The sequence below is a fragment of the Tyto alba genome, unplaced genomic scaffold, assembly GCF_018691265.1.
Source record: "Tyto alba isolate M040663 unplaced genomic scaffold, T.alba_DEE_v4.0 Super-Scaffold_13, whole genome shotgun sequence".
Classification (NCBI taxonomy): domain Eukaryota; kingdom Metazoa; phylum Chordata; class Aves; order Strigiformes; family Tytonidae; genus Tyto; species Tyto alba.
The window spans coordinates 8343189-8361422 of record NW_024881275.1 but is presented as its reverse complement, the minus strand read 5'-3'; the positions used below and the strand labels follow the sequence as shown (position 1 = coordinate 8361422).

At 37.7% G+C, this 18234-nt stretch overlaps 1 protein-coding gene across 6 annotated transcripts; it reads right to left on the bottom strand.

The window, feature by feature from the left end:
* Positions 1-362: 362 nt before the first annotated feature.
* RAD17 (RAD17 checkpoint clamp loader component) lies at positions 363-18210 on the bottom strand. 6 transcript variants are annotated; one of them, XM_042787917.1, is made up of 17 exons: positions 17987-18210; positions 16382-16657; positions 15553-15594; positions 15081-15164; positions 14241-14397; positions 13583-13719; positions 12413-12465; positions 12194-12319; positions 12037-12106; positions 11311-11422; positions 8813-9007; positions 7556-7641; positions 6837-6983; positions 6220-6366; positions 4399-4519; positions 3532-3589; positions 363-1166 (listed from the first exon to the last, which is right to left on the bottom strand). In XM_042787917.1, the coding sequence occupies exons 1-17, from the start codon at positions 18050-18052 to the stop codon at positions 899-901; spliced, it is 2145 nt and encodes a 714-aa protein (XP_042643851.1). In that variant the 5' UTR covers positions 18053-18210; the 3' UTR covers positions 363-898. The 6 variants fall into 6 exon arrangements, with proteins under 6 accessions (XP_042643851.1, XP_032851356.1, XP_032851359.1 ...); XM_032995465.2 differs by lacking the exon at positions 15553-15594; XM_032995468.2 differs by lacking the exon at positions 15553-15594 and having other exon boundaries at positions 18090-18210.
* Between the last annotated feature and the right edge of the window lie 24 nt (positions 18211-18234).

Below are 18234 nucleotides of genomic sequence, written 5' to 3'. Positions count from 1 at the left end.
AGCACTGCAGGGGGGTCTCCCCAGAGCGGAGCAGAGGGGGAGAATCCCCTCCCTGGCCCTGCTGCCCCCCCTGCTCTGGCTGCAGCCCAGGGCACGGGGGGGTTCTGGGCTGCCAGCGCACGGGGCTGCCTCACGGGCAGTTTTCCCCCCCCCAGCCCCCCCAGCCCCTCTCCTTGGGGCTGCTCTCCAGCCGCTCCTCGAGGGCCCAGCCTGGATGTGGCTAAGAAGCAAAAGGACATATGCCTGATTGTTATATTTTCCCCTCCATAAGTTATGAAAACATCTTTCAAAAAGGACTCTGGTGTTCAACACACGTTCAACTTGCAAACACACCAAAATCTGTGGCAGTGTACAAAACAGTATTAATAGAGTAGGAGTTTTATTTATATCATCAGTATGGGATATCAAACTTTTTACATATACACTTCAATTTCTTCTTTGAGAAGGGCCAACGTTCCAAACAGTAACTTTTTTTGAAGGTATGAATTTTAATAGAACCTTCAACTTATCAAATGTGTACTCAGGAAACACTGCAAAACTTCGAAGCAAATTAAAATGTGTAACAAAAAAAAAATAACTTAACAGTGGCACTACTTATCTACAGTCTCTTTTAAACTAATTTCAGTCATCATTTATTATTCTCTTTTTATCAATAAAGATTATTTCATGGCTCAGGAAAGGCAGGGAATAGCTTGTAGTTTAGTATTCAGTTCAGGTCTGATCCTGCAAAGTTAGGAGGAAGCTGAGGAAAGGTATCTCAATGCTGACACAGCATGTTTAGACTTGGTCTCCTAGCTCACCCACACAGCTGAAGCAGTACTTTTGTGCAGACCATACTCTCTTTAGCAAAGGCCTTTGTAGAGTATTAATCTATTCAGGCAAGTCAATTTTGTTCTACTCAGTCGCTATCATATTCCTCTATTTTTACTTCATCTTCCTCCATGATTGCTTGAGCTGCAACAGGCTGAGGCTGGCTGCAAGGTAGTTCACTTCCACTGCACTGGCTAGAAGACAGAGGGAATCCATCCAATTCATTTTCATTCGTTCCATTTTTCTCCGTTTGTGCATCTGTCTCCATAGCATGCACATTGGCACAGTCCCTCTCTGAGCTACCAAATAAGTCTGGTATCCCTGGATCTTCATCAGTAAGTGTTTCAAGCTTTAATCTGTAAAATTATCATTACAACAGTAAATTACCACAAAAAAAACCCATATGCTCACACAGAAGCTGCAATGGAAAAGACTGCTCATGTACCACGCAGGTCACCCTTCTCCACTGGTGCTTAACAGCTCTCACATTTTCTGACAGTAATGCCTTCCATCAATCACAGTTAATTCACACTATACACATTCTGTGCTTACATCACCTTCGGTATTATGTTTTTACAGCTCTGCACGTGTCTTCCAGGTATAGATACTTGTGTCCAGAACTCAACACCACACAGCTGACATGACGGCCTACAGAAGGCACAGGAGCTTCTCTCGGGGAAAGGACTGCCCTGCACAGCCTCAAACCACAGCAACTGCAGGATACCAGATTATGTCACTTTCCCAGTACCCACTGTTGCTTCAGCTTTCCTCCTTATGGTGACAGTGGTTTTGCTGAGCTTTCCTCACACGCATGAACTGCCAACAAGTTATTGACAACAGCCCATGGTACCTTAGACTCTCTCCAAGCAAAACCAAAATCCTTTACGACAGGAAGTAATTTAACTTGAAACAGGCAAATTAAAAAAGAGTGGAAAGGTAACATTTTATATTTTATAATTTATTATTTGGACTTCTCAATCTTTCTAGCATCCACGTATCAGTATGTTACCAATGTTCCTTTATTATTTTCCCACTCTACATGGGAATCATAAAAACTTAGTTACTGACAAAAAACTCATTCTGACACCAATTCCAGATGATCAAATACCATGCGCTCTCCGCGACGCCAGTTTTCTTACTACAATACCATTTCCACTCCATTAATACGTAATAGAAAATAAATAAAACGTTCTTATTTTCATTGAAACATCTGCACATAAGTTATTTTAAGGATAATAACTTAATAACTTAATTTTGTGCTTAATAACACAAAATAAAATATTTTCAATTAGGATTCCTGAAGGAAGCAAATGCTTGCTAAGATACCTACACTTCTCTATACTTCCTTCCCAAAATAGTAAAAAGATGAAAAAGGATTACCATGTTTTCAGCAGAAAGTTACTTCTGAGATAAAACTTTAAGTGACACACAGACAACTTATTAATGCAGATCCAAAACATTTATCAATATTTAAAAGTACACTGCATACAAAATTAATGGAATAAGTAAGTCTACAATTAAGTTGTAAAGTTATGAACATCTAGATGAGGGAGACTGCAAAGAAATACACCCACTAAGGACACTTCCCTTTCTTCCCAACTAGCAACTGAAGTGGCTTTTAATACAACCGTTGCAGAACAGGGTGGTTCTTGGGTAATACAGTCTTTACCTCAATGGCCAGTATTCCATAAAGTCAGACAGCAATACCACAGGGATAAACAAGATGCTTTGTCAGATGCCCTAACAAACTCTCAGGAGGAAAGAGTTAGTCTCATTCCAGCTGTGATGTTGATCCTTTATTAGATAGAGACCATCACAATTAAAACTCTTTTTAAATTTTGGAGCTATGAAAGTTATAGAAATGTAACTGAGTCTCTACTAGTATAAATGATGTCTATGATTCAGAAGGCTCACTAGAGTCACAATATAACATGTCATGCCATGTCACCCTGTAAGTACTACATGATCTGTAAGTAGAGCACTACAGTCTCTCTGTTGAAAAAAAAAAGTATTTTTTCAGTATTTAACATTTAAGACAGAGGAACTTCAGTAGCTATAGCTTTATTAAAAAAAAAAAAATATGCATTCTAAACAAAGGTTTACTCTAAGTAGTCCAGTAGGCAAATTTCCATAAAATAAAAACCAGTGCCAATAAATAATTTCAGAGGAAGCACTCATTAAAATATTTTATAATTCCACACATATACAACTGCTTCAAAGGAAATAAGAATGATTCCCCATTACACTTCCTTACACCTCCAACATGCATGTAACACAGAATGTCTTATCGAGCTTCCTGATTAATGTTTTATGTCATGACAAACAATAAGCAAAGAGCACTATACCCTTTGCATCAATTCAGTTTTATTCTCACATAAATGTTTTTGGTTGTAAAAAAATCATTTTGTTCAGATCATGTACTAGAGAAATACAGATGTGTCTAGGACAGAGATAATGTTTGATACAATGGAAAAGAAAGCTAAAAAAGGATCAAAAGCAGAACTATAGTAAAAATGTTGCTACTAACATTGTAGTGATAAATAGATTTGAACTAGAAAAAGTTTCAACAGGCAAAATACAAAATTATCATGCTGCAAGTGAGGGAAAATGTGACATCACAGATGTACAGTGAAGATGTTTGTCTATGAAAGGGTTCTTTTCCTCAATATATTAAGAAAGACAGAAAGTCTTACTTTAAGATAAGACAGAAGTCAAGTTTACCTTCCAAAATGTCTTTTCAGTGGTAGTCTCCCAATGTCTTGGATAAAAGCAATCTGAGCTAAGAACAAAGAATCACCCATATCATATTAGGGAGATCACAATGCACATACAGTTAAACATACTGGAAAATAAGTAATCCATAACTTTAGTCTAGTATTCCTTTTGCAGTATTTTTGATACCAAACCACTGCGCACACATGTATGTTTTGTTTGGTTTGTTGTTTTTTTTTTTTTTTTTTCAAACTGTTTACCATGTTACCATAATATATTTACAATTGTCTACACATTAAAAAAAATTCCCTGACATTCATCAACTGTGTATTTATCACATATGAGTTATTATTCCATAGCCTACAAAATTAATTCATCCTGATGTGAAGGCTGTGTGCAAGGACCTTAAGAGACTGAGTGAGAGGGCATCATGATGAAATACCAGAAATCCATGCAGTGAAAAAGGAAAAAATTATTTCACATACTCTAACATGAGGACCCCATCTTACACACTTATAAAGTATCATATATACCTCACTTCTGCCAAGAGAATCACAGAATGGTTTGGGTTAGAAGGGACCTTAAAGATCACCTAGTTCCAATCTTATTGGAAATATTTTTATATTCAACTTATTCTAATTCTTTCAGCTATGTAAGTTTTAAAAATGTTCTTGATGCTGTCTCAAACCCACCAGGACAACTTTAATTTTGGCTAAGTTACTAGAAATATTTTTGGTTATCAGCTATATGCATTTACCGTAAGCTTTTTTTTTTTCTACTGAGAAAGCACATAGTATTGACATTTTGGGTGACAAAATTTTTCAGTATGCTTTAATTAAAAAAAGAGTCCAAGATCAAGAGTTACACCCATCTTACCTTGGTTTCTCATTGGATTTGCTAACATAGCAAGATAAGGCAACAGCTCTGTCTGAAGACACTTGGGTGGTAAACAGAAGCTTGAAAAGAGAGATTTGGCAGCAAGGCAATTTTCTTGATACTGTAAGAGTTAGAGTAAAAAAAACAAACAGAAGTTAAAAACCTGGTAAATCATTATTAATGTACATATTCCATAATATGTACATATACATACATATATACAATATGTATGTAACTATATATATACACATATATATACTTTATATAGATACCATAAAAAACAGACTCTTTGCTTGCCTGCTGGATGACTACATGCAAGCTACTGAAGAATAAGACCAGAAAAAAAGATAAGATACTAGAGTTAACATATACAGATCATAAAATTCCTTCATTTTTGCCTTTTGCTGGGCATTAAAATTTCTAGAAAATATTTATCCCTTGATTATAGAATTCCCCACCTATCCAGGCCAATATTTTTTGCCAGATACAGCAAGAGAAGTATAAGTACAAATGTAAAAATTGCCAAGAGCTTTGGTATCTCATGAACAAGCTATTTCTGATAAACACATAAAACATAATTACAGCAATTTGTTTAACTTCCACAACAGTTTAACGTGACATAAATTGCACAAAAACTTAGTTCTACTTTTAGGAATACTTTACAGTATTTCAACACTAATTGTGTCTCCATTAATTTAGGATTAAGACTCCCCTAGCAGTATGCCAAATTGGACACAAGAATCAGACTCTGTCAGAGGCCTCCAATTTATTCTTCCATTAAAGGAATAATACAAATGTAACTATTAAAGCAAGTGCTTTTTAGAAGTAGTTTATATCAAAATAGGATATTTGACAAGTTTAGCACTGTGAGTAAATCACAGAATCACAGACTGGTTTGGGTTGGAAGGGACCTTAAAGCCCCCCCAGTCCCACCCCCCTGCCCCGGTCAGGGCCCCCTTCCCCCAGCCCAGGGGGCTCCCAGCCCCGTCCAACCTGGCCTTGAACCCTTCCAGGGAGGGGGCACCCACAGCTGCTCTGGGCACCCTGGGCCAGCGCCTCACCCCCCGCACAGGGGAGAATTTCTGCCTTATATATAACCTAAACCTACTCTCTTTCAGGTTAAACCCATCCCTCCCTCGTCCCATCCCCACACCCCCTGACGCAGAGTCCCCCCCCCCTCTCCTGTCCCCCCTTTAAGCCCTGGGAGGCCACTCTCAGGGTCTCCCCGGAGCCTTCTCTTCTCCAGGCTGAACCCCCCCAACTCTCTCAGCCCGGCCCCCCAGGGGAGCTGCTCCAGCCCCCCCAGCATCTCCGTGGCCTCCTCTGGCCCCGCTCGAGCAGCTCCGGGTCCTTCTGCTGTTGGGGGCCCCCGAGCTGGCCCCAGCACTGCAGGGGGGTCTCCCCAGAGCGGAGCAGAGGGGGAGAATCCCCTCCCTGGCCCTGCTGCCCCCCCTGCTCTGGCTGCAGCCCCGGGCACGGGTGGGTTCTGGGCTGCCAGCGCACGGGGCTGCCTCACGGGCAGTTTCCCCCCCCCAGCCCCCCCAGCCCCTCTCCTCGGGGCTGCTCTCCAGCCGCTCCTCGAGGGCCCAGCCTGGGTCTGTGCTGGGGATTGCCCCGACCCACGGGCAGGACCTTGCCCTTGGCCTTGTTGAACCCCATGAGGTTTCCACGGTCCCCCCGCTCCAGCCTGCCCAGGTCCCTCTGGATGCCATCCCTGCCCTCCAGCGTGTCACTGCACCACACAGCTTGTTGGTATCTCTACTACTCAACTGCCATTCCTTACAACAACAAAACTGAATAAATAAATAATCAAGCATTTACCTTTTTATTGATAAATAACCATTGGGGTTTATGTAAAGGCCGGAATCCCATCCCTCCTTGGTGGTGGGCAAAGGCTCTGGATGTATTTGAATGTATTACCCCTCGGGTTGCCACAGATGCACTGTATTTTTCCATCACAAGACGTATCTAAGAATGAAATTGGGCATTATGTGCCCTCAAGGACACATAACTCAAGGTCTCTGTACATTGTATATCATTTGAACTAAAGCACACTCTGTAATTGCAGTGACACAACAAGCCCAGACATGTTTAGATTTCTGTGAAACTTATAGCAGCTGAATAAAAAAGCTAGCTCAATTACTTCAGGAAAATGGCATACAGACTCCAATACATTTTAAGCATAAATATGTTTTACTTAAAAATATGGAATATTTTACAAACATTATAACCCACTATAATAAAATACTGACAGAATTTAGACAAAAAGTTGGGCCTCCATCTTTTCTGCAGTTGATGTACTTTAGCAATCATTAACAATTCACTGTCACCTACACTGTAGGTTTGAAGTAAACATTCATAAATACTTAAGAGAATAGTCTGGAAGCTCAGAGAATTTTTAAAAAAAAAGTATGTGTGTGTAAAAACACGACACTTACATTCCAATTACTACAGAGGACATCAGCTGTGCTCAGATATTCACTGGCTCTCACTACATCATCTATATCAGAAAAAAAGTCTACATAGTTCTGGTGAAGGTATAGATTAAACATGCTTCCAGACATATGCGACTTTTCCACAATAACCTATTAGGAAAAAAAAAAGAAAAAGTTTGTTTTACACAGTGTATAAGGAAAAGCATCCTATAAAAGTTATGATACATTTGGATGGTTATGGAACTGGCACACATGATCAACAGAGTGACACCTGTATACAAAAGGGAGCTCCGCTCCCAGAGAAGGCTAATGGTGGGGATGGAGCAGGTAGACGCTACTGCTGTTTTCAACTCTCTTAACGAGCGGTAACGGGAAGGTGAACTCAGACTCCTCGTGGCAATGCACAGCAAAAGGATCAGAGGTAACAATCACAGGCTGGAGCAACGGAAAGTGCACCTTCTACTACAAGTCCATCAGTGAGGTGAGAGAATTTCTGTTCCTGGAGATATTCAAAACTTGACAGATCAAGAGCCTGGGAACCTAATCTACTTTTGAAGTTAGCCTCCAAGGTCCCTTCCAGATTATTCTAATTTAGACAGACTGAACACACATATATTAAGATCAGTGACAAAACCACTGTGCTTGAGAATTAGCATCAGAGTTTGTTTTGGTTTGTTTTTTTTTCAAACCAAACTGGAATCAAATAGTTATTGCAGGTGTACCTCAGGCTGTATAAGCAATGTGTCTCGACGGTATTCTGATAAGTGAGCAGGCAGCTGTGGAAATTCTGATTCTGACACTGGTTCTCCTACAAAGGATTTTACAGTTTTTAGTCTTTTAGCATCAGAAATGTTGTTACATTTCTGCACATAATCAAAAAAGTCAGAAGACACACATTTCAGATTTAATATTCAAAATTAGAATAAAAATTAGACAGGAGCAAGAACAGGGTAACTGCATGAATAGTACTTTTTGCATATATTGAGCATCATTTTTAGCAACTGTCAACTCTACCAGCAACTAGATTACACCATTTTCAGTTCCCAGAAAGCTCCTGATTAAGTACTTAATTATATAGTCAATATTATATAGTCAACAATATGTAATAAATTATATTACACTTCACATAACAAGATTTAATTATTTTCATAATACCTCATCTCCCTATTTCTCCTCAGATGATTTTGGAACCGATATTGTGAATTTTTACCAAAATGTGGACAGCCAATGGCATTATGGATCCTGATTTAGCTGAGTACAGATGGTACTAGTTTAGTAAGTACCAAGTTCTTATGAATTATAGTTTTTAAACATTCAAAACCCAGTACTGTATTCACACACAGGGACCAGAGAGATTCTGTAAATTTACAGAACCTGAGTGTTTAAAAAGTAGAACTTTTAGTAATAGTAAGATAGAAAGTATTTGGAGAGCTGGAAAGAGAGAGGGTATGACAGAGAAGTGTAAGTTTTCACATCAGAAAGGAGAGAGCCCATATGTCTATTAAAGCGAAACACAGCGTTAAGATGAAAGGTAGGGAGGAAGAAACAGTCAATACACAAATAGGAGAGGCAGTAGCTATGAGGCTGCAGGGATGTTCTGTAACCTTCAGGAATACAGATGACTACAGAACATAACTGTACAACAATGTATAATTCTGCACAAAAGCAACAAATTCTGTAGAAAGCAACAAATGTGCTAACTATCTATATAGCTTTGTGTACGTGACAGCACATGGACATAATGCAACTAGAATTATGTAATTTTATTACATACATGTAGTACATCTTAATGAAACATTTTATTTACCTAATAGATACAGACAGCTGCAATCTCAGCTACCACAAACTTTTATTCCCGTTTTTATACTGTTATTAATGACCAGACATGCAAATGAGAGGTCACCCTAGGCCTTACTTTAGCAAATCTATCTATTAGCAGCTGACATGCTTTGCCCATTGAAAGGAAGAAGTTTTCTTACTTTTGCAGTAAATTATTTTCCCCAGAGCATGGAAAAGAAAGATGGAAGCATCTTTGCCACCAATAGCTTGTATCTCCTGGTCTTCTGAAGTATCAGATTTACTTTTCTTTCCTACTTTAGATACTGCCACTGCTTCATGTTTTAGTCTGGAACTCCTTTTCTTCTTTGACCAAAACTCTTTCTCCAGTGAGCAATCTATCAATAAAAGCAAAAATACAATCAGGAATTAAAAAAATTTTCTATTATATTGCTACTGTTAATGTTCTAAACAAACAAATAAAATAAAAAAAACCTTACAGGTTATATAAATAGGGGCACTAAGATAAAACACATTTATTAGGAAGACAACCCAGTCACCTAAGCTAGCATGTTTCATTCCACTTCTGCCCCTTAAGCCACAGCTGAGGTGCCAAGTACTTTCTTGAATAATAAGTATCTGTCTTTAAGAAAACCTAGCATTCTTGCTTATAGATTCTAGTTCTGATGCATCCCCAACTTGCCTTTCTTAAAAATGTATTGCTTTAAAGCACAAGTGCAAATATATTTAAATTATATTTCAGTTACGTTCTGTTCACTTATCAATTTACCTTCTATATGCATTATCTGTATAACACCCTCAGGCAGCAAAGAAAACCTTTTGTTTAGGTGATCCTTCCAATGGCCTACTAATTTCCATTATGTTTTGAGATCCAAGGAATAAAACCCTTCTACTCCAATTTAAAACTCAATTTTTCACCCACAATTTGATTAAGTGGCAGGTAAACGTTCTTTATTAAGCACTGAGAACTTACCCTTTAAATATTTGCCATTCTTTTCTCCCACAATTACCATGGTTCCATTTTACCCACTAATACTACTACAAAGTGAATGTATAGCTTGTGTTTACACAACTACACAAGTGAAGAAAAAAAATACAAATGTAAAAACTAATACTGCATTCTCAGATCAACAAGGAGGTGAGGTGCCTCCACAATTTACAAAATATCACTGGCTGACAGACATTTACCTAACAAATACCCGAACTAAGAAATGTCTATTCAACACGAAGGAGGCTCTTCTCGATCTGTTAGTGAAAATGCAAGAGATCATACAGTGTGGTATGACTTGAGTACATGATTCTGAGATGTCATGCGCAGAAGCTGTCAAGCCATGAGTTTGTCTTCTCCCAAGTCCTCTTTATAACTCTCATGTTTTTACATTTCCAAGTTTATTTATTCAAAATTATATAAACTGGTAATTTTAAAACTATTTAGTTTTTCTTAAGTATGTAGAAGCTACTCAGTGAGCCACTGCAAACCCTCCTCAGGTATCACCAACATATGATTTATTAACTTAATGGCATTGTTATCAAAATGGTTTTCTGAGAGGAATTTTTTATTTTTCTGATTAACAGAACAATACAAATTTAGCATACTACGAGACAACATCAGAATTTTGTTTCCACGTCTGCAAGTTAAACATAGAAACTTTACTCCTTCCCTCATGTAATTTAACACAAGTAAGTTAATTTCAGTATACTCTAAATAAACTCATCAAGCTACAACACTCCCTCTTACAAGAACCTGAAACTACATTTAATCCCGTATTCCATGAGCACATTTTCTGTTTGCAAGGTGGATGGGAGAGAAAATGAGTAAAAGCAACAAGATCATTGCTAGCTTAATGACTTACAGCAGAAGACAACTGTTTAATTCACTTCCTTATTTCTAGATCAAACATGAATGCTGGCACCATCTAACGGTTCTTAGAATGAACTACCATGCCAGAGTACTGCTTTTAGAAAATCATAATTATGTAACTCGCATACATTGGTTTCTTAACAATTATTGAGTTCCAATGCTTATAAAACACATGACAATAAGCCTCTTGTTTTCTTTTGATGTTGGAACATTTAAGATAATCCCAAACTAAGTCTGATTTGAGCATTGTCCAACCAAGTACTCTGAAGACTACTAAAACACTCAACTTTGAAGTTATTCTATAATAAACTCAGTAACTTCATAGTAGTTCATGCCACTTCACAGCTTTTCAGTTTACCAACAGCCGTAGGAATGCCAAAGCAAAAATCAATCATTACATAAATGCTGTCTACAAAGTCAATGGGCTATTTCAAAAATGGTTCAAGGGTAGAGATAGGGACATGGAGAAGTATAAGAACAAAGTAATGAAAATATCCCTTTCAAACTGAGGTTGTATCATTAAAGCTTTGAACAGTAAATACACACCAGTAGCAAAGATACCAAGAAGAGAGCATTTCATTAAATTACATCAACACATACATAGGAGATGTTACTCAGTTTTAAGACTACAGTTAACAGTCATGAAGAGGAACATTTTCAGCCTCAAGAAACAACCCCACAACTTTGTGCCTTTTATTCCTGCTCGAGCAGCATGTCAGAAATGTTCTGCACAGCTCACCTAGCTGTGCATGCAAGAGTAAACATATCTTTACAGCAGAAATGGTCAAATGTCATACACTTAAAATCACAGGTATTTACCTTTCATAGACAAAAACTGAAGACTGTTTATTGCACTTCTTATATCACCTGAACAACCTCTGCAGAGCAACTCCAGAGAAGTTTTATCAAGCGCATAGTTCTTTTCTCTGTTCTACAAGGAAAAGTAATATTCAAAGTAATAAGAAAAAGTAGAAAAATTAGTATTTGAATATTATTCTGGCTATGGGGACCTACCTCTGATACACACCACAGAGACTGCATGACCATCCACCATATGCTCAAACCATGTAATACTGCTAACTTCAAAACATTTAAACCATTTAAGCACGTTGCCATATTTTATATAGCAATATTAAAGAGAATAATGCACATAATTATTTGCAAGGTGTCACTCAATATTAGACTTGGTTGTAATCAGTTCAGGAATAATACAGGATTTAGGCCTTACTGCATACAACTAAAATTACTTCTATTCCTATTGTTTGTTTCATATATAGTTTCTGTAATAGGCAGGAGAATTTTCAGAAGTAACTTTGAAGACTTAGACCATAGATCAAGCGGAACTAATCTTAAAAAAAGACATCTTTCCAGTTTGTTCCCTGTTTTCTGTTGGGTAGGACTGGTGCTTTTTTTGGGTGGTGTGGGACTCTCCTATCAAAGATCAAACAAATACAGTAACAAGTATAAACAACATATTTCAGACATAAAAGTCTGGAAACTTTTGGTCCTAGCACTGCACAGAAGTTATCAGTTTTGACAACTTACCGTAAGAGCTTCTGCTGCAGCTATTCGATTAAGAACTTTCATCATATTTGTTGGTGCAACAGGCTTGAAACTGTTCAATTTCATTTAAAAAAAAAATTAGTTAGTTTCTGACTTCTCATTTATTTCACTCAAGTTTTAATGAGATAAAAGATCTTACCTAATATTGGATATACACAACTCCTCTAGAATTTCCACTGGGAATAGTGACCTCTGGTTGCTGTCTCCATGGAAGTTATCAGAGATTATAAATATAAGGGGACATCTACTTGTACGAACAAATCTCCTAAATTGAAAAATAAGCAAGTATGGTAAGAATCAAACTCCAGTTTACAGCAAGTGGCTAAAGCTAATCATTAAAAACTTATTTGCAACTGACCTGAGGATTTCATGTAGACTGCTAGGGTCTCGATAGAATTGGTTAGGTATGTCCTATTCAAAACAAACAAACTGCCATCATTACATTCAGATGTAAATATTCTCTCCCACAGACTGACTGTTATGGCACACTATGCTGCTACACATTTTTCCTTCTAGTTAGCTTGCTTTCAACTAAATTTGAATGCAGCTAACTCTTAATGTTACAAAGGTAAAGATAAAAAAAGACAAAGGTAAAAAACCACAGCATGTATTTCTTTCTTTCATTATGGAAAACAATTATCTAAAAAGAAAAATCTTCTTTATGTCCTTGCTTCCTAAGAAATAGCCTTGCGTGATTACACTGCCTGCCAGACAGATTTTTACTCAGAGGATAAATACTCAAAGTAGCAGCTCCACTGAGGAAGAGGGCAGGATATACTACCTGAGATATAAAAGGACCTACACAAGCAAGTGACTTTATGAAGGGAAGTCACAGAAGACTATGCTTCCTAAATTCTACAGTATGCCACATTACTCAGATCAGAATTTTTGTCTCGTTCTTTTTCTTGAAAGTTTACAGACAACTTGATTATCAAAACTTATAAAATTCCTCTCAGAAAAAAAGTGAAAAACTCAGAAAGAAAATGCTATTGAAACACACTCCTGAATAAGTAAAAATAAAGTCCCTATGGCTTACAAACCTTCACAGTTCACAACTATGCCCAAAATACTGTCCCCTGCTTAAGACCAAGGAATGAAAAATTTCAAACACCTTCCGATTGTGTTAATTCTCATGTGTCTTCTACACTCTCCTGCATCTTTAAGTAAGAGGAATAGTGTGTTCCCCTCTTCCTGTTTATACACATATATATTTCTAGAGAGCTAATCATACAGAAACATGGTTATGACTTTTCAATATTGTTTTGATCTACTTTCTGATATTCTATTACTTATTTCTGTACACAAACTAGTCTCAAATTTCTGCCTGACTATTAGCTTATATAGTTTAACTACAGGTAGAACTTGGTTCTAGACTGCTGTAGAGACTCAACAAGTAATAAAGAACTCACCTGCAGTAAAGCAGATTAACTTTTTGCAAAACCAATCTACTAGCTGAAGCTAGTTAGCATGTCAATATTATAATAAAAGGTATTGTTTTCAAAACAAGATTTCACGAGTTTTCACTTACTTCAATAAGAATAAGCTTTTTACCATTTTCTGAGGACTCCCCAAGCATCTGAAGTTTGTTATACTTATTTGCTCTTAATAGAAAATCTTGAAAGAGAGCTGCTTGGGCCTGACTCGGAAACGTATGAAAATCTGAGTCTGAAAAAGAAAACTAATTAAAAATATATATTCTATATTATATCAAGTAGAATACCACAAGATAAATACCACAAGAACTAATACCCACCCATGCTAATTTCTGACAGTAGCCATTGAACACCAGCAGCCAAGTCCTTTGGCAAACACATGACAAATACAAGAGAATTTTTCAAGGGTAGAATTCAATTGTGGACCCAGACTAAGACAGACTAACCTATTTTTATTTAATTGGCTCAAATGATATCCAGGCTATTATACAGCTCTCTATATTGATTTGAATTGAAAATTATTTTGAAGTAAACACTGTAAAAAAATTAAATCCCTTTTCAGATAAAAGGAAAACAAAGATTCCTACTAAACACTAAGGATCTGACTTACAGGGATGTGGATCTAACTTCATATGTGACAGACACAAAAGAATAAAAAGTGCAGAATACAAAAATCACAAAAGTGGAATTTAAAAAAGGAAAAAAAAAAGAAAAGAAAAAAAAAAAAAAAAGAAGAAAACCCGAGATATTTACCATGGCCAAACATATTTCTTAAGTCTTCTTTTGTAAAGTCTAAAGATATTGGATTGGTCCATTCTTGCACCTGAATGCCAAGATCTTTTGCTAATATTTGTATAGTCGCAGTCTTTCCACAACCAGAAGGACCAGTCAGCAGTAAAACAGAGCCACCCTGTCACAGGGAAAAAGAAAAAAATCCCAAACATTATATAGACAGACTGAAAGTTGGCTGAAGATGAATACTGGTTTAATTTCTTCTATGGTTTCTCTGGTAATGATTCTCTTTTCCCAATAAAAACTGAGTTAAATGTTTTGTACTATTAATTCACCTGTTGAATATTCAGATAGAGCTAGATCAGAACTCTGAAAGCCTTGCTCTCAGTTTTTAATGTATCTGTTTAACTGCACTGTAGACTACCAACATAATAGATACTGAACTGTAGACTCAGGTCTGAAAAACACTTGTTAAGACAGGTAAATTATGCATGTGTCTAAGAATGCATCTTATCAGTCAAAGGGTTAAAAACATCCTATTACATCAAGTCATACAAGTGGAAATTTGCCAAGATACTTAAAATTAATCTGTGGGAGATAAAGTTACAAGCACACATTGAAGAGGTATAAACTGACTGTGTGTTAGAAAATACGATTTCTGAGCAAAAACAGAATCCACCTCTTAGCAACATAAACCCAAAACAAATGTATAAGCTCTAAGCTATGTTCTTAACAGACTTCTTATAATAGATACATAATGACTACCTATAAGTTACAGTTTTTATCTGAAATTAAACTAAAATCGAATCCAGCTCATTTGTATGGTTTTACATCTCTAGCTGCTAATTTTAGCAAGATTACCTGCTTTGGCTGCCTTTGAAACATGCGCATTTTTAACCAGGTTTCAACTTCTTCAATTTTCTTCTTTTGCACAGCAAGGTCATTCTAAAACAAAATTAAAATACACGAAATGCATATTTACACCTGTTGGTTTCCAAGACTGTAATGATGAGATTCAAGAACAGAATATATGCTGACTAAAATATTAACAGACATGTATGTATGTGTATATTCCACTTACATATGTTTATGCTGTGTAGAAGTAGATGCAACAGTTAAGGATAATCATTTCAGCCTGTTCCCTCAAACAACCAATTTTCTACTGCTTGCAGTTGGGAAATAACAAATTATATATTATTTCTAAAGTAACATTACAATCTTAGTGTTTGTGTCAGTATGCTTTATAGCTACTGCTGGAGCTAGTATTTTTTAGGCTCTACCGACTAATACCGCATTGGTTTTTGGAACTTCTGAAAAATCTCATGCAGCTTACTTGTCTTCTAGACTTGTAACACAATTCCTCTCCAGAGATGAGCTATTAAATAAAAGTATAAATATATAGTAAAGTATATGTATATTTTAAATATATATTTAAAATAATATTATATATATTAAATATATATTTAAATATAAGTATTTGAATATAAATTATAAGTACTACACTAACTTATAAAAACAAGCACTGAAAATTCAGAGACAGTTAACACACATGCTGATACCTTTGAAACACACTGAAGAAGCTGTTCCATGATGAGAACAGACGGTGAAGACAGGTTTACTACAGGTTTGAGTCTTTTCTCCTAGAAGCCCTAAGGTACCACAGTACTTCCCCCACCCTCCTAAGATGCATCAAGAAAGCAAGAGTGCAAACTACAGTTAGTCAAGTACTGTGAACAACATTCTAACAGACCAACTAACTGCTGTTGAGTAACATGCAAAATAATTTCTGTTATCTTTCCCATAACCAGTGCACTAACTCAGTTCTCTCCCCTTTCTTTAGCTGTGGATTTTCCTAGTATTCAGAGCTGTCAGATCTGGCTGAAATTCAGTAACAGGTTCAAAAGTTTAGGTGTGAATGGATAGCAAACAGAATCTCATCAGCAGCTTTATCTCCTCAGAAAGCTCAGGGAAAAATGTGTCTCCTACGTATAAATAGCTCATTAAAATCCTAACTACAGACAGTAAATAGATCAAATTAGTACTTCACTGACCTAGTAACACAGGATATATTTACAACCTGACCAATACAGATAATGAACAGAAGTACAACACATTACACTATAACATTACTACTACATTAGCACTTTGAATAACTCTCACACCTGAGTTTCAGGTCTGTATCTATCTACCCACGGCTCATCTTGGGACTGGCTCCAGTTTTTCCTGGGCTTGTTACAAGGCAGATCTACTGAAGATGACTTTGTTCTTCTTCTGGGCAGAACTTTAGTTTTGCTACTTTCTGGCACAGAAGACAGGACTTTCTTCTGCTGAGGGTTTCTTCCAGAGTTGCCTTCCAGTGCCTTCACAGGAATGGCACTAGAAGAAGTATTTGTGTTGCCCAAGAAGTCATCAAATGAATGTGCCAACCAATCTGTTACCTGGTAAAATAAAAACATTTTGCTATTAATGTAGTACTCTCTTCCCCTTAACTGCGTACAGCTGTCTCTATAAAATTCATCAAGTATATGTAGGAGTCTCTCATAGACGTAAAGAGCTTCCTTAGCATTGAAAGGTATACTACTAGTTAGCAACAAACATGGGCACTTATGCTTTTTGAATGTGTTCATTACAAGCTTCTTCAGCATTAAAAATAAGCTACACCTTACATGTTATATTTTGCAGCAAATTGGAAATCCGAACAAGTTGAAAATCTGAACATACACTCAAACTAAAGAAGTAAAATTAAAACAGAGGTAAGAATGAAAAAATAGCATAAACTTATTTACACCATTTTTCTATTACGGTCAAGTTCATGTTGTCTCTGTATAGGTTTCAGTATGTGGCTCTTTTTTTATTTTCTTTTTTTATTTTTTAAGATTTACAATGCAGTCATTTGTGTTTAAAGGTTAGAAATAGGCAACAGAGAAAAATTATTTAAGCAACACAGTAAAATCAAGTATTATTACTTGTCTGCTGGGTGAGGAAACTTGATCTAGAATCAGCCTATCACGTATATCAGAGGTCTGTCTGACTGTGCCACTGCTAACAGTGTTGATATTTAATTTTGGATTTGAGAAACGCCTTGCTAGGTCAAGTGTAAAAATGTACACTCCAGAGCCACTTTTCAGCCTAAGGTCCCAAATAATATCACAGCAGTCACACTGCTGCTAACAACTGCACGATAACCTTCTAGCATAGGAATGTAACACGCTACATGCTGAGACACACTTTTGTGAAGACGCAGGTAACAGAATAGACACGCCAGCTCCAAAAAGGTCTGTGAATACTCCAGAGTTTACATGCCTTATAAATGAATGCAAGAGACAACTACCATACAAGAAATTATCTGAGAATAAGTGGCATTAGCAGCTGGGAAAGAGGATTTGTCCCTGTGCGGTTTGCTTTTAACGTTATTCTGACAAAAGCTATTTTTATGATTAATTTGCATATTTTTATGATTAATTGCAGCGGGCCTGATACCAGCATGCAAGGGGGTTTCCTTTTTACACACTACTCCAGCAAGAAAATTAACTTCATACAAATAGGGGGGGGGAAAGAAAATAAAAATAAAAAAACCCCACGCAACCGAAGAGGAACTGCCAACAAGACCAACGAGTAATTATCGGGCCTAGAAATACGCTAAAGGGAGATGCCGGCCCCTTCCCGAAAGCTGCGGAAGCCTTCCTCAGGGCACCCCAGCCTGTCCGGGATAGCGTGTGCGTGTCCGTCCGTCCGTCCGTCCGTTCCCCCACAGCTCCGCGGCCTACCTCCGCCGGCGCCGCCTGCCTTCCCGAGGCGCTTCCAGACATCCTCAGCCCATCCGCCGGGCCCATCCGCCGTGCAGGCTCAGGGAAGACACTCAGCACCCACCTCTCACCCCCGCTGCCGGGGCAGCCGGCGCTGAGGGAGCATCCAGGAGGTGCTGCCGGTGCGGCGACGGCGGAACCCGCCTGGCCCTGGCCCTGGCCCAGCCCCCGCACCGGGCCACGGGGCCCTGACGGCGCTTAGCTGCCCG